Source organism: Rhincodon typus, chromosome 19 (genome assembly GCF_021869965.1).
Source record: "Rhincodon typus isolate 14 chromosome 19, sRhiTyp1.1, whole genome shotgun sequence".
In the NCBI taxonomy this organism is placed as follows: Eukaryota; Metazoa; Chordata; class Chondrichthyes; order Orectolobiformes; family Rhincodontidae; genus Rhincodon; species Rhincodon typus.
The window spans coordinates 51,402,776-51,419,645 of record NC_063350.1 but is presented as its reverse complement, the minus strand read 5'-3'; the positions used below and the strand labels follow the sequence as shown (position 1 = coordinate 51,419,645).

The 16,870-nt window shown below is 42.8% G+C and overlaps 1 protein-coding gene across 1 annotated transcript in view; it reads left to right on the top strand.

The window, feature by feature from the left end:
- LOC109931369 (enhancer of filamentation 1-like) overlaps nucleotides 1-16,870 on the top strand; it is a 90,893-nt gene that overhangs the window by 49,507 nt on the left and 24,516 nt on the right. The window contains exon 2 of the mRNA XM_048608183.1: nucleotides 7,255-7,680. Coding sequence (XP_048464140.1) covers nucleotides 7,255-7,680 — 426 coding nt within the window. The remainder of the gene's footprint in view (nucleotides 1-7,254; nucleotides 7,681-16,870) is intronic.

The window sequence follows — 16,870 nt, the reverse complement described above, 5'->3', positions numbered from 1 at the left end:
GGACAAGGTGGGCCTATTGGAGTTTAGAAGAACGAGAGGTGGTCTTATTCAGACAGTTTAAGGTCCTGCGGCGATTTCATGGTGTGGAAGCTGAAAGGATACTTTTCCTTTTGGAAGAGACTAGAACTGGATAATACAGTTTCAACATTATGGTTCTCCCATTTATGATGGGGATGAAGTCTTTTTTTCTCTCAGAAAGCCATTAGCATGTGGAACTTTCTTCTCCAGAGGAAGTGTCACAATATATTTTTAAGAGATGGATAGATTCTTGACTAATAGAGATAGTTATTGGGGGTAGGTGGAAATGAGAAGTCCAGGCCACATCCAGAATCTTATTGAATAGTACAGCAAGTCTGTGGGGCCTGAATGGTCTACTTCTCTTAGTTTGTACATTTGTTAGGAAGTGGATGTGGTGCTATGATCAGGCTGGGTTGCGGGGTGACGAGATTGTGGGGTGGCTGTTTTGGGATAGGGTTAGAATGTGGTTTGCGGGGGTGGTTTGTGTGGGCTTCAGGGTGTGGATTTTGGCTGGGGTAGTGAAGGGTTAGTAAGGTGAGGGTGGCAAGGGCAGTTGTGGATTGGGGGTAGGGCAGATTGTGAGGTCAAAGTGAAACTGCTTTCTGCCTTTATTCCCCTAAACCAGGAAGTGAAAAATTCCCCAGTGAGATGAGACATCTTCAACATCTTCAAAAATGCACATGGTACAGGTGGGTGTAGGAATGAAAAGTATTAGAAACAAAAGCAAAATGTCCTGGAATAGAAAGTGAGGAGGTTCTGCAAGCCAGGCTGCAGACCACTGTGCAGGAGTAGACACTAGATTAGTCTCCGAGAGCTGGCTCATATTGCCAAAGGCATGGAGCAGGTATGTTAAACCTAGCACATCTAAGAACACCCAATAAGAGAAAGAAGCAGATGGACAAAAAATCCAGAAAAAAACCCCAAAGAACTGTGGGTACTGGAAATCAGAAACAAAAATAGAAATTGCTGAAAAAACTCAGCATCTGTGGAGAGAAAGTAGAGTTACTGTTTAGAGTCCAGTGACCTTTCTTCCCAACACAATCCAGCTAATTTTCTCCCCTCATTACCTGCACCTCCTCTCCTGAAGTTCACCACGCTTCCACAGATGCTGAGTGACCTCTGGTACCCTGTCTGAGTGGGACTCTGCGCATTGAATCCCAGTAGCTCAGCTGTTTCACCATGGAAATGTCACGGCTGAAACTCATCCTATCCTTGGTCCCTATCCATGTAGGTGTTTCTCCTGTCAGGGTCACTGGAGTGTAATCTGGAGTGTGCATTCAGGTGGCTTCCTGTCATATCCGAACCCTGTGCCAATTTTTGCACTGAAACACTGCCCAGCGGAAATCAACTGATTTAGCTTAAGAGAGACAAAGCCTGACCCTTACCTCATCTACAGAGCTCAGCAATGAACTACAGAACCAACTGGGCTATTGTCTTTTACGCACAATATTACAAAGACATTATAGTATCATACAAGTGTTGCTATAATACTTTCTAGTGATATCATTTGGGACCCTTCCCTCCTCCCAGTGCATCTTCCCTCTTAAGTAGGAGCTCTACCAATGACCCGGTGGCTAATGGGGTATTTAGTGTTACCCTGAACCACACAGACCAAGGAAGGCTCAATTTTTGATGTCTGCTCTACATTGCTAAGGTATTTTTGGATGGAGAGGTAGTAATGTCATTGCAAACAGGCAAAATGAGCCAGGATACTGCTGGTGACTCCATCTTGAAATAGGTATGTGCAGATTGTGAAGTGAAGGCAAAATCAGGCAATAACAATGTTGGCTTCCATCATTGGAATTGTGACTGGTTGTGACAATATTGATCACTTGGGTAAGATAAGGATTTTAGTGCAAAACGCAACACTCATGCCATGTTTCCCCCTGGGTTTTTTGAAGGGAATGCCGCATAGCTGATGCTACTTCATGTTTGCAGCGTGTGGTGATGGAAAACGAGAGACAGCTGACGTTGGATCAAAGGCAAATTTGCTCCTTCAAACACGAACATGACAGGCTCTTGAATGAATTTGATGAGGATATAAAAATAGCCAGGAACAAACATGTGTGGGATGTGATAAGCAGCAGTGCTGTGGGTCAGTTCCAGCTGACATTCTCTGGGCAAAAAGGGGTGATGTAACTGTGAATAATGCAGCTTTTGTCACAGCCTTCCCACATGTCTGTGCATTACATGACATCAACTCAGCAACAGCCCTCAGGCTCTGACCATCAGCTGAGCTGGCAAACTGATTTGATTCTCATAACCTTCAAACCAGCTGTTGTTGAATGGCAAGTGTTTGGTTGTGGTGAGTGAATGCTTCAAATACTAACACAACTGAGGGGAAAATACCTAGTGAATTTGGGTCAATGTGGACATGAAAATCTTTCTAAATCCATAATTTGTATAGTAAATTTACCTCATGTTGAATAAAAATATATCAATAACAATTATTTATATTTTTATAGCACCTTTAATGCTCGGTCTCAAGGCACTTCAAAGAAACATTATAAATTTTTTTTCATTCATTTATGGGATGTCGGCAGCATTTATTGCCCATCTCTAATTGCCTAGAAAGCATTAAGAGTCAATTGCATTGTTGTGGGTTGGGAGTCACATGTAGGCCAGACCAGGTAAGTGCAGTGATTGTAATGAAGTCAGCCAGGTGGGCATCATAGAATATGAGTTCCTTGATTGGGGCTGTTAATCTGGTCCAATCAGGGAGCCCTGGCTGACAGATATAAACAGGAGTGTCAGATGTTCTATTCCCTCTGAGAGGTGGCTCTGAGGAAGCCAGACCAGTGTCATTTACTATGGATGTGTAAATACAGGGGGACTTGGTGACAGGATACCAGCCTCTGTGGTGTTATTTCAGTAAGGTTGGCAGTTTTCTTTCCTAAAGGACATTAGTGTACAAATTGAGTTTTTCCCAACAATAGGCAATGGATTCATGGACATCATTATACTTTTAATTCCAGATCTTTATTGAATTTAAATTCCACCATCTGCTGTGGGTAGGATTTGAACCTGGGTGCCTGGAACATTACAGTTTCTGGATTAATAGTCCAGCAATAGGCCATCACCTCCCCTTAGTATTGACACCAAACTCTATAAGAACATATTAGGGCAGATGACCAAAGTCTCGGTTGGACATAGATGTTTGAAAGACTATCTTGAAAGAAAGATAGAGAACTATAGAAATGGCAAGGGAAGGTATTCCAGAACTTTTAAGTTTAGGGCACACTCACCAATGGTGAAGCAATTAAAATTGGAGTTACTGAAGAGGTCGAAATTAGGGAGCACAGTTATCTTGGGGATGGAAGAGATTACAAAGATGGGGAGAGGTGAGGCCAAGGAGGAATTCGAATAAGGACGAGGATTTTTAAATTGAGGCACTGCTTATCCAGGAGCTGGCCAATGTAGGAAATTGGACACAGGTCTACCAGGATATATAAGCAGTCCGACCACGAGATGCCTTTTGTGAGACAAACAATACCATGCATGACAAGGGACTACTCACACACGTAAAATACTTTGAGGTAGAGACTGCAAATTTGTGAGGCTTGGAAGGGGAGAGAAAAGCAACATCTGTAATATTAACTCTAATAAAATTGAAATGCATGGGAAGCAGCCAATTTAGGTTTGGAAAGGGATTTGCATTTGATTGCTCCTAAATATATCTGGATCCTTTAGTATTGTCAGTGGAAATAGTGGCCTCATTTTGGCCTGACTTGCAAGAAAGAGAGTGAATATCTTGGTGAACATTCAGTGCATATTCAGAGGAGCCAGCCAGTGTTTAAAGGCGAAAGTGATATCTTCTCGAAAACTTTAAGCAAAAGTGACTCTCCAATTTTTCCTTTACAGGCAAGATATCACTGTCGCTTGGTGTTTGCAATGCCATCATGGCCTTTCGAAAATAAATTACTGGATCTTTTTGTGTCATGACTTCAGAGTCATAGAATTATCAAGATGCAGAATGAGACCATTCAGCCCATCGTGTCTGCACCAGCTCTTCAGACAAGCATCAATACCTAGTGCTGGTCTCCTGCTTTGCCACCATAGCCTTACACACCATTTCTATCCAAATAACCATTCAGTACCCTCTTGAATACCTTAGTTGAACCTGCCTCTACCATATTTCCAGACAGCATTTTCCATATTCTAACAACCCACTGTGCAGAAAAGATTTTTCGACCATCATTCTTGCATCCTCTGCAGATCATTTGAAATCTATGCCCTCGCTTTCTAGATTTATCAATAATTTATTCCTGAAGTTAAGGGGGAAGAAAATTCCTCAAATTTCCTATTGGAGAAATTAATATAGAAATAGAATAAAACTTTATACATAGTTGCATGCCAGAGATCATTTAACTGCACCAGAAATGTATGAGATTATGTGAGTTTAGGCCAATACAAACTCTTCATTGTGAAAGGAATTTGACAACCCATGCATATAACACACCGCCATGTATGTAGTCTAGGTCCCCTGTTCGAATAACTCACACACATTGTTAGTGGCTAGCCTGTGACTTTGTATTATGTTTATGGAAATTTCATTACGTCAGAGGAAAATTGACAACTGGCCATTTTAAAGCCAAAGGTACATTGTTGGCTTCAACAAGGGATTGAAAATGCTTTTGTTTTGTCATTGAGGGTACCTAGACCCTCTTACAGAGCATTAGTGATTCCACTGACATCGATTCTGTCTTGCTCAATGGAGCCTTCGTAAATAGGTGACATATGGGGGAAAGTGACTCCAGTACAGCAGATCGATTCAATTCATTGGTTCAATAGATAGTTCCAATTAAACATTATTAAAACGTTAAAGTTGCTTAACTGAAATTGTGTAATTAAAATAGATGGTTGGAGTCCTGATGTTCTGTCTACACTTCTCATTGACATAATTGTAAATACAATGAGGGTTATTTTTAACTTTGAACAAAAAGATAAAGTATTATATACCATGCCGATCTTCATTCTCGTTCTTGTTGAATTCTCATTTTTAAAACACACACATAACTTGTTCTATTTCCAGTTCCCAGGAATCACATCCTAGTGACTTTCTACCACTTGTCTATTCAGTTCATATAAGAGCAGTAATTCATATGAATATATGACTTAGGAGCAAGAGTAGCCCTGTCAGCATTTCAAATCTGCTCTGCCATTTGATACAATCTGGTTGGGGTCTCAAATGCACTTTCCTGTCTGCCCCCATGACTCCCTTGGCCAGAACTCTATCTAAATAAATGCAATGACCCAGCCTCCACTGTTTCCTGGGGAAAAGGATTCCATTGATTATGGACTACCTGGGAGAAAAAAAAATTCAGCTCTGTCTTAAAAAGGAGATCTGCTATTTTATACTCTTTCCTGTTTTCAGTGAGAGGGAACATCTTCCTGGAATCCACTCTTTCAAGTTCTCTCATGATCTTATTAGTTTTTCACATGATTATCTCTGATTTTTCTAAACTCCAATGAAAATAGGTCAACCGTTCTTTGTAAGAAAAGCCTCTCACCTCAGAATTGGGTCAAGTGAACATTTTCAGAGCTGTTTCTAACACAATTGTTTCCTTTTCTTCAAATAATAAGACTGAACTGAACACAATATCCAAAAGTGGTCTCACCATGACCGTGTACAGCTGCTGTAAGAAATTCCCACTTTTATATTTCATTTCCTTTGCAGTAAATATCAACATTTCATTTACCTCCCTAATCGCTTGCTGAACCCGTGTACCAATATTTTGTGGTTTATGTACCAGGACATGGTGATCCCTCTGTAACACTGAGTTCTGCAGTTCCTCTCCATTTAATAATGTGTTGCTTTTCAATTCCTCCTGCTAAAGTGGACAATTCCTACATTATAATCCCTCTGCCATTTTTTTATTTGATTCAGTGACAGAGATGGGGAAATATATCGATGACTAATTAAACAAGAAAACAAGATTAGAAATGTGCCTTTGGGAACTGGAAACGTGCTCAGCTTTGGTCAAAGAGATGAAAATCTTCCTTTCTTTCCATCATCATCATTTCTTTAGACTGGGTGGTCTAAACACATGGCACTCAGACATCACTCAGGAAAACAACCACATTTGATTTCCTCCTCCAGGGATCTGTAATTATACATTGTTCACCCTGAATCAGAGTGGATTTGTCGCTGACGTATTCTAACTATCAAGCTGAGTAAACAAGTAATGCATACAGTTCAGAAAGGCAGATGTGATTGCTTGCATTTTAAGGGTAAACTGTGTAAGGTACAAGAGTAACTGTTGGTAAACAGTGCAGAAAGCTACTAAGATGCTCACCCACTACTGACAGCTTTGGGTGGTGAGCAACTTTCTGGGAGAAACTGGCAACAGAAGGTTGCTTTTTCAAAGGTGAGCTAAGAATTCCAATGAAGATTCATTGATTAACTACAATTCATGTCTATGAGACACTTCCTCAAGATCTCCTGGGTTCTTTGCTTCTTGACTGTAGAATCTCTACAATGTGGAAGCAGGCCACTTGGCCCATCGAGTCCATTCAGACCCTCTGAAGGGCATCCCACCCAAACTCACTCCACTATCCAATCCCTATAACCCTGCATTCCCCATGGCTAACCCACCTAGCCTGCACATCCCTGGACACTATGGGTAATTTAGCATGGCCCATCCACCCGACCTGCACATCTTTGGGCTGTGGGAGGAAATCAGAGCTCCCAGAGGAAACCCAGGCAGACACAGGGAGAACATACAAATTCCACACAGACAGTCGCCTGAGGCTGGAATTGAACCCGGGTCCCTGGTGCTGCGAGGCAGCAGTGCTAACCACTGAGCCACTGTGCTGCTCTATGAGCATAATTCGATCAAAATTGACACCCGTCCACACACAAAAAAACCCATAGAGATATCGGCTCTTGCCCAAAAGCTTAATGAAAAGTGTATAGTTTTTAGGGGTGCCATTAGGAAGAACGTGAGGCACAGATATGTAAGGAGGGAATTTTCAGAGTCAGGGTGCCAATGGTGGTGTTATGGCATCAAGAATGCACAATATTTCGGAATGATATGAAGACTGAAGTCTCAGAGGATTGTGGTCTGGAAGGGATTACAGAGATAGGAGACGGCAAGGTAATGGAAAGAAGGATGAGCATTGTTTAACTGAGGCATCGGTGAGTTTCTGTAGGTGTTACATTTATAGCAGAAAAGGTTTTGAAAAATCATCGTTTTGATAAACTTTTTACTAACTGTCCCTTTATCCTTGTAACAGAACCTTATGGCAAAGGCTCTCTATGACAACAAAGCAGAGACGCCTGATGAGCTGGCATTTCGTAAAGGAGACATACTGACGGTGATAGAACGAAATGTCAAAGGAGATGAGGGATGGTGGCGTTGCTCTCTGCACGGACGACAAGGCATTGCTCCCGGAAACCGCCTGCAGCTGCTCACTGGGTCACAGTATGATATCCCATCTTTGAACTCGTCATCCTACTCTTTGCAACACAGGCCGTCGCAGCAAAACATCTACCAGGCGCCAACGAAGCAACATCAAAGCTTGTCCTCAACCCCTAGCTCCGGGGCAAGAGATAATGTCTATCAGGTGCCCTCCATGCCCCAGTCACACAGTCAGATCTACCAAGTGCCAACAGCATCTGCTGAATTCCATGGCAACAGGGGCCTGGCACATCCAAATCAGGTAAGAGCATACGTTGCCTTTCTGATGTTCTTCTTCAGGTTCTTACTGTTTGCTGAGAGTTAGATGCAATTTCGTGTCAATCTTACATTGTAAGCAACATCACTTTGTAACCAGGTTTGATTGTTATCCAGGGGGTGGTAATCTGTAAGATGGCCATCTTTCCCAAGGTGACTGGTCCGTTGTGTCAGGAAACTGTGTGGATGAGTCACACGCCTCAGTCATGTCTGTCTTCAGAGCCAATGTCCTATTTCTAGGATCATCCTCCTCCTTCATTATTGCAGACTCCATGCACTTAGATGGCTCACGTCCTCAGGCAGGCAATGCTGGTGGTACCCTCTCTGAGTTAAGCTCTTCAGCTGTGGTGAGGTGCCAGAGTATCCCTGCTGCTGGACATTACCAGCTGCTTGGAGGCGAGAGAGAGAGAGAGCTGCAGACACTGTTTCACACTGATGACCTTTTTACCCACATTCAAAACTGGATTATGTGACTGGCATTATTTCTGGGGTGCTGAAAACTCCCTATATACCCCAAAATTGACATGACAGAAATGTCAACTTTCCTGCTCCGCTGATGCTGCCTGGCCTGCTGTGTTCTTCCAGCTCCACAGTGCGTTATCTCTGACTCCAGCATCTGCAGTTCTTTCTATCTCACTCATAAAAAGTGTTCTTGTAGTGCAGTGTTGGCATCCTCACCTCTGAACCAGGAGGGCTGAGTTTAAGTTCTACCTGCTTTAGTGGTGTGTAATGACTTCTCTTAGCAGGTAGTGGCTGATCCAAGTACCATGGCCATTGACCAGACATCAGTTGTACCAGTGAAGTCAGGGTTTTACAGTTCGAAAAGTGAGAGTGCTATAACTTTGTGAAGATGGGTAGCCCAATCTGGGTCCAGTGTGGACAAGAGGATAAACATTTTAGAATCTAACTGTGCACTTGTGCTTGTGAAATGTTCCGAAGTTAAAGCTAAGGGAGCAGCTTGGGATATCAGTTAGAACAACTCGATGTACAGCAGAGCCAGACAACTGTAGCTGCCTAATGGGAGAAATGGTCTTTCTCCTTCAGCAGTGCCTGTTTACCCAACCTTATTCTTGCTGAGTTTGTGCAGCTTAATTCAAAGTTTAGTTGACGTTGAGTGTGCTGGTTGACTGCTGTGAGTTCAACCAGTGCCACTTTAATGTGCTCACTTGTCCATTGATATTTTCAGTACCATGCCAACCACAACCAGCTATACCATCTTGTTAACATTCAGGAACTGAACACTGCTTGTGTTACAAGCATGTTACGAACACATACATTTCTAATGCTCAGAGATGTCTGTTTCATGTGACCATCCACACTTTTCTTATTGCAAAAATATACCTTATTCATTAAAAAAAATCTTTATCTACTTTTACAGTCTGTACAGTCTTTGTATATCAAGAAAAACAAAGATGAGAATTTGACATTACGTGCTGTTGCAAAAGCATTTCTTATTTATGCAGGACACTACTTACATACATTGAAGCAACAAAAGGGTCTGACAACTGAACAGACCCACATTATACTTTGGCAAAATTGACCTTCATGTGGCTATCCACACTGTTCCTGTTGGACTGTTTCTGTTGGACTGTCAGAAAGATGGGCCTGACTTCACTCTCCTGCTGAGCTGCAAATGTAAAATCCCTGTTAACACAGAGTGAGAAATCAGCTCAACACAAGCCAGGGGGAGAACTCACTTATTGGCCAGTTCAGACAGGCATGGTGGACATTTGGCTTTGTGGAATGTTTAACTTCTAATTTGTGTGTTACAAACCATAATCAGTATCAAGTGGGTTCTCACTGGGTGTTGGGGGTGGGGGGGAGGTGAGGTGGGATCAGTCCATAAGAGGGGCCAGAACAAATGACAAACTGACACCTGGAGGTTTCCAGAGACTCGTTTTAGAATTCAGGCCCCAATCCCTTCCTTAGTCTGAACATCCGGCCAGGATGCTGGCAGGAGACCATCTTTGGGATATTGTGAAATCAATAGTCAGGTAAGTACCAAAGGACAGATGGTGGTGGTTAAGGGATTGGGGAGGTGGTGTTGGAGGTGGGTGGGAGGGAAGCCAAGCTTCCTTGTGGGACCAGAGGAGGGTTTCTGCTTCTTGCCTGGACAGCAGATTTTACACTGGGGTCATGATGAATTCTGTTGCAGAAATACTGACTTTGCATTCTTTACAAATGTACTGCTTGCAAACTGAGGGCAGTAGACAGCACAGGATGCCAGTGCAATGGTCAAATCAGTCAACACATTGGTTTTGTTCGTTGACGAAGATTGTATTTATGTAATATTGATGACTAGCTTTTAATTGCGTGATGGGAGGGACAACACTATTCCCATGTGGAGTAGTGACCCTGATTGACAGTGGTTTCTGAGGCCAACGTGGGAGGGCAGGGCCTTAATTGACTGGATCTCTTTGTGATGAACAGTTCAGAGTTCGGGAGAGTTCATTAAAAAAATCTTTATCTACTTTTACAGTCTGTACAGTCTTTGTATTACAAGAAAAACAAAGAAGAGAATTTGACATTACGTGCTGTTGCAAAAGCATTTCTTATTCTTGCAGGACACTACTTACATACATCTCCTCTTTTTTTTATTTCAAACGTGAACTTACTCATAAAAAGTACCTTTATATATGCATAGTCATAAATGCCTTTCGGTTTTCTACAGTAACAAATTGAGGAAACAAACAAACATTGGAGTTTGACTCTATCCAAACAAACCAGAGGCATCTCTTACTTGTAAGTATTTACATTCATTTAAAGCACCAAGAGGGTCCGATAACTGAATGGACCCCAACTTAATTTCAGCAGGAAGACCTCAGACAATGGTCTTTCCCCACTGTGGCTTGGCAACAGCTGCCCCAAGCTTTAGTGTGTCCATCAGCTCATCTCATCTCATCTCATCCTAGTGGCTAAACCTGCTACCAGCCAGTCAGAAAGAGAGCTTTACAGAATCTTCCATTGTCAGCTGTCTGACTGGGTAGTTTACGCTCATGTTGTTTCTGAACTAGGAGGCCTAGGTTCAAGTCCCACTAGCTCCAGACGTATGAAAAATATCTCTGAGCACATTGATTGGAAGGCATGGATGCCCATGTCGTCAGTGTTCAGTTAACTGAGTGTGGATAACTGGAGGTCAGATTACAAAAACAGCTTCTACCTGGAAAGGGATAGTCAGAACTGCTGATGCTGGATTCAGAGATAACACAATGTGGAGCTGGAGGAACACAGCAGGCCAGCATCAGAGGAGCAGGAAAGTTGATGTTGTGGGTCATGTCCCTTTTTCAGAAAAAAATTCTGAAGAAGTGTCCTGACCCAAAAATCATCTTTCCTGGTCCTCTGATGCTGCCTGGCCTGCTGTGTTCCTCCAGCTCCACACTGTGTCATCTTCTAACTGGAAAGGGGCTGATGTATCAAAGGGAATACGGGTCTTTGTTTATGCAGAATGTTCTGGCTCTTGCCTCCTGCTTTACAAGACAAATGTCTATCTGACCCACAGCTCATAGCAATGAAATCAGACCAGTTTAAGGGAAGTTGATGTATGCTCAGACACTATGTAGAAAACAAGCAAGTTGTATCTATTATTTCAATATCAAGGAGTTAGGGCAGATATATCTCACTTTATACTCTCCCTTACCTTGTCACATGTAACAAAACCATTTGGTTCAAAATTTATATTTTGCTGTTTTGGTATTAATCCAGAGTTCCACACTTGAATTCACTTGAAGGAGTGTTATATATTTAAAAGTTGATGTGTAGAATAAGGACTGCCTGTTGCTTACTGAGACTGTGTCCAGAAGGAGGCATGCTCCAGATCAAAAGAGGATATGAGGTTTGCCTCTGAGGCATGATCAGTGAGGCCGAACATGAGAAAATAACTACTGTTGAGAATTCACAAAGGTGGCAGAGAGTGACTCTTAACTTTTGATATGGTTACAAAGCACTACAATGTTGTCAGAGTGGCTGTCTTTCTCTCCCATTTCTATTCCTGCAGTGTTCTGTGTTTTCTCATCCTCATCAAGCTATATAACAGCATTATCGTCAGATACTTTCCCCATTCAAAAGCAATACTGTTGATACTAAATTTATTTCGTATACTCATTCCTACCTGGTAAATTAAAGCAAGGATTAACTTGACAGTCTAAGGGGCAAAGGTATTTCCTGTTATAAACTTATAATAGTTACCTAAACATTGACCTAACCACTTGACCTCTAGCCTGTACTGAGTTACATGGTAAAGTTATAGGAGCAGTCAGCCTCATTGCTTCTGGTGCAGTAGGTTGGCAGATGGAGGTACCGAAACCATTAATAATTGCACAAGAGAAAGTGGAAGGAACATGGAAATGGGATAAGATTTGAGGGCAATGGGCCGCTATGTTTGAATAGCCCACCACAAGTGAAGAATTTCCTTATCCCAGGGGCTGTGGAAGTTCAAACCTTGAGCCTTTTTTTATGGAATATCCTCCTGGAGATGAGTGACATCAAAGAATGCCGGAAATTGGCTTTGAGGTAGGTGATCAGCCATGATCTAATTGAGTGGTTGGAGCAGACCTGATAGGCTGATTGGCCTACAGCTTCTCCAATGTTTCAATTTAATTGAATCCAAGCAGGAGTTGGTGCCTCCAGGTTCAGATTTAGAGCAAGTGAACATGAAGAGAGTGAGTAGGCTTCAAAATTACTTCACCCTCACTCGAGTGCATATGTCTTCCTGTTCCCACACATATTGATGCTTCACAATGCTTCATATCTCTACATTAAATTGAGAACATGTTCCGGAACTGGGCTATGCTGGGAATTGGTCTGGAGGATTTTCATGACAAGGTCTGATAGCCTGCACTTGCAAAGATCACTTCACATTCCCTCTGGAAATCATTGGAAGTGTTTTTTTTAAACTGTTTCTCAGAGCCAGCTGAAACTTCCTGCTTCCACAAAGTGCTAACAGCTGGATTTTTGGGAGACCCCGTGAGTGATTTGCACAATAGAGGAACTGCCAACAGTGAGTCTACTGGGGAATATTTGAATTGCAGAAGGGACTGGAATACTTATCTGAAGAGATGCAGTTGGGCTAGGAGAGTTGCAGAGAGCTGGCAGGCAAATGATGGGTGGAATGGCCTTATTCCATGCTGTTATTATTCTACTATCTATTCAAACCCAATAGCAAATCTATTCAAACCTGATATATCCTTCAAATATCTTGGTAACATTCCATATACAAAGGACACCAATCCTAAGGACCTACTGTGATCTGATTGGGGATCTCCCATTGTCACTTTCACAGATTGGGTGATCCAGTTGGTAGTTAAGGACTCCATTGCACTGGCTCTCTGTTGTTTTCAGGATTTTCTTGCCCTGTTTTCCATTTATGAACCGGATGTTGTTAATTAAAGTGAAACCAGAGTGCTGCGGGTAGTTGTGGGAGGAGGGGATGGTGCTGGGTGAAGACTCTTGAAGCAGAGGCTAAATGTTTCCCAGTTAATTACAGAACCATAGGTTGAGTAAGGTCAATCATTCCTAACCCTACATCGGGTTGAGTAGACTCCACTCTGGGAATGAGTGACATGAGGTCCAGGCTAACCGGAGAAGAGTTTGCTGTGAGGGGTGAAAAGGAGGGTGGGAGGCATTTGGGCTGGGGTTAGTCAACACTCTGGGTTTTGGACAAGAACTGGATCCTCCTGTTGTATTGTGCAAATTGCCATCCGTTGTAAATTACCTGCCCTCCCACTGACCCCAAAAACTGTGCTGATGTCAGCATTCATCAATCAGGACATGCACAAGAAGATAAGAATCGGGAAAAGGAGTAGGCCATTTGGCCCCTCAATCATTCGATAAGATCATGGCTGATTTGAATTGTGGTCTTGTCCACTTTTCTGCTGATCGCCATAATCTTTCAGATCAAAATCTGTCTCTCGTAGCCCAGGATATGTCCAATGATCCACTGCTCCCCGCAGTAGAGAATTCCAAGGATCACTGACCCTCTGAGAGAAACAAAATCTCTTCATCTCTAAGTGAGATCACTTCTTATTGAACTCTCCCCTCTAGCTCTAGATTCATCCATGGAGTCCACTCTGTAAAGCGCTCTTAGATCTATATGTTTTAATAAGATCACCTCTAGTTCTTTGAAACTCCAATGAATATAGGACCAAAGTGCCCAGCCTATACTCATTACTCAATTCCTTCACCCCAGAAATCAATTTAGTGAACTTTCTCTGAACTGCCTCCATTGTAAGTGTATCTTTTGTTGAATAAGGAAACCGAATGTATACAGAGGACAGAGGTGTTGTGCCAACATTATCACTGTAGATTTTCAGGAATGACACTCCTTGAATCAAGGGAATGCGAGTAGCTTTGGATTGAGGTGAGTGTAGAGACAGACGGACTGAACTTGACATTGCTTCATTCATTGCCATCACTTCACTTGCAAGTTATGGGGGTGAGCACGTCACAGTTATCCCCACCAGGTTTGAACAGTAAAAGAAATGGCCAATTACTTTCTTCAGGGGTCATCTGCAACCTTGTGGCATCAGTCCTTGTGTGTGGCAGACAGCCAGAGATCCAGACCGCATGAGTTCAAATCCCATCATGAGTGTTTGCAAATTTGAATTCTGTTGAATAACCTAAATATTAAAAGAGACTTGGATTTATGTAGTGATTGTTTTCCAACCAGCAGGGGTCTTCCAGCACTTTACAGTCAATGAAGTGTAGTCACTGCTGTAAATATAGGTACCACAGCAGTCAATTTGCACACAGCAAACAACAATGTGATAATGACCAGAAAATCCATCTTTGTGAAAATGATTGAGGCACAAACATTGGCCAAGGACATCTTTGGCTTCTGTTTCGGTCATGTGTTATTGTTTTACTAACGTTACAATAGGCACTGCTGGCTGAACCAGGTGTGAGCTGTTGAGATGGTAAATCTTAGAATGAAAGATGGTCTTGAAGATTTGGAGTGATAGGGGTTGTGATTGTTTCCTTTGGCAAACTGTTACATTGTGGGATTCTCCTTGGAATGAATAATAAACTTTCTTGGGAATAAATTATCTTTGTACATTGTGTGGACAGCTATCTGATGTTTTGACATTGCCAGGGTGCAGCAGGAACTTGTTGTTAACAAGTCACACCAGTCTATTCCAGAGTTTATCCAACATGGTCAGTCTATTTTTCTCCCTCCTTTATTATAGTGATTTCTGTTTCTAAACCTTTGATTACAGCATAATACTGGTATATCACATCACCACGAAATTCTCAGGGTAACTCAAGGATGAGTAACAAATGTCAGCTATGAGCTGGAATATTCCATTTGCTCTTTCTCTATTATTTGGTTGGCACAGTGGCTCACTAAAGTGAGTAGCACTGCTGCCTCACAGCAACAGGGACCTGAGTTCAATTCCACTCTTGGGCAAAAGTCTGTGTGGAGTTTGCACATTCTCCTTGTGTCTGTGTGGGTTTCCTTCAGGTGCTCTGGTTTCCTCCCACAGTCCAAAGATGTACAGATTAGATGGATTGGCCATGCTAAATTGCCTCATAGTGTCCAGGGATGTGCAGGCTAGGTGGATTAGCTGTGGGAAATGCAGTGTTATAGGGTAGGGGAGTGGGTCTGGGTGAGATGCTTTTCGGAGGGTTGGTGTGGACTCAATGGGCTGATTAGCCTGCTTCCACACTGTAGGGGTTCTATGGTCATGGGATGTGGGCTTTGCTGGTTATTTATTGCCCTTGAGAAAGTATGGTGAACCACCTTCTTGAACTGCTGCAGTCCTCGGGGTGTAGAGCTGTTAGGGAGGGAGATCCAGGATTTTGACCCAGTGACACTTAAAGGAATGATAATGTATTTCCAAATCAAGATGCTGTGTGGTTTGGTGGAGAATTTGCAGGAGATAATTCCCCCAAGATCCGCTGGCCCTGTCCTTCTAAATAATAGAGGTCAGGGGTTTGGAAGGCACTGTTGAACAGACTTGGTGAGTTACTGTAGTGCATCTTGTAGGTGGTGCACACTGCTGCTGTTGTGTCTTTGTTGATAGTGAAGGGAGCGAATGTTAAAGGTGTTGAATTGGGTGCCATTTACTCAGGCTGCTTTGTCCTGCATTGTGTCGAGCTTCTTGAATGTTTTTGGAGCTGCACTCATCCAGACAAGTCACAATCCTGACTTGTGCTGTGTTGATTTTGGACAAGGTTCAGGGTGAGTTACTTGCCACAGAATTCCTAGTCTCTGACCTTATAGTTCTTGCAGCCACAGTGTTTATATGACTAGTCCAGTTCATTTCCTGGCATGCCCAGGATGTTGATAGTGGGGGACTCAGTGACAGTAATGTCATTAAATGTTAAGGGGCAATGGTTAGGTTGATCTGTCTTGTCAAAAATGGTCATGGTCTGGCACTTGTGAGGTGTTAATTTTACTTACCTCTTATCAGTCCAAGCCTGAATGTTATTTAGGTTTTGCAGTGTTGTCCTAGGACTATCAACAATTAGCTTCCTGTGTGCCAGATATGATTCCTGCCATTAGAGTGTTTTCCCCCCCAGTACCCATTGATTCCAGTTTTGCAAGGGCTCTGTGATGCCACACTTTAACAAATGCAGCCTTGATGTCAAGGGAAGCCCCTCTCAACTCACCTCTGGAATTCAGCTCTTTTGTTCATGTTTGGAGCAAGGCTGCAATGAGGTCAAGAGTTGAGTGGTCCTGGTGGAACCCAAACTGGTGCCAGGGAGCAGGTTATTTTTTTAAAGTGCTGCTCGGTAGCACTGTTGTCATTTTGCTGGTGACGGGTGGCAATTGGTCGGGTTGGATTTGACCTGCTTTTTGTGTATTTGGGCAATTCTGCACATCGACTGGTGATGCATGTGTTGTACTGTACTGGAATAACTTGGTAAGGCATGTGTCAAGTTCTGGAATCCAAGTCTTCTTGTATTATTGACTTGATAGAGGTGTACAGAATGATCCGAGGTATAGATAGAGTAGACAGCCAGAGACTTTTTCCTAGGGTGGAGGTAGCTATTACGAGGGGGCACAGTTTTAAAGTGAGTGGAGGTAGATATAGGGGAGATGTCAGAGGTAGTTTCTTTACTCAGAGAGTGTTCGGGGCGTGGAAAACTTGTGTCAAACGCTGTGAGACAGCAGTGCTAACCACTGAACCACTGTGCCGCCCAGTCTGTCAGTGTGGCATCTTATAAATTCCAGCTTT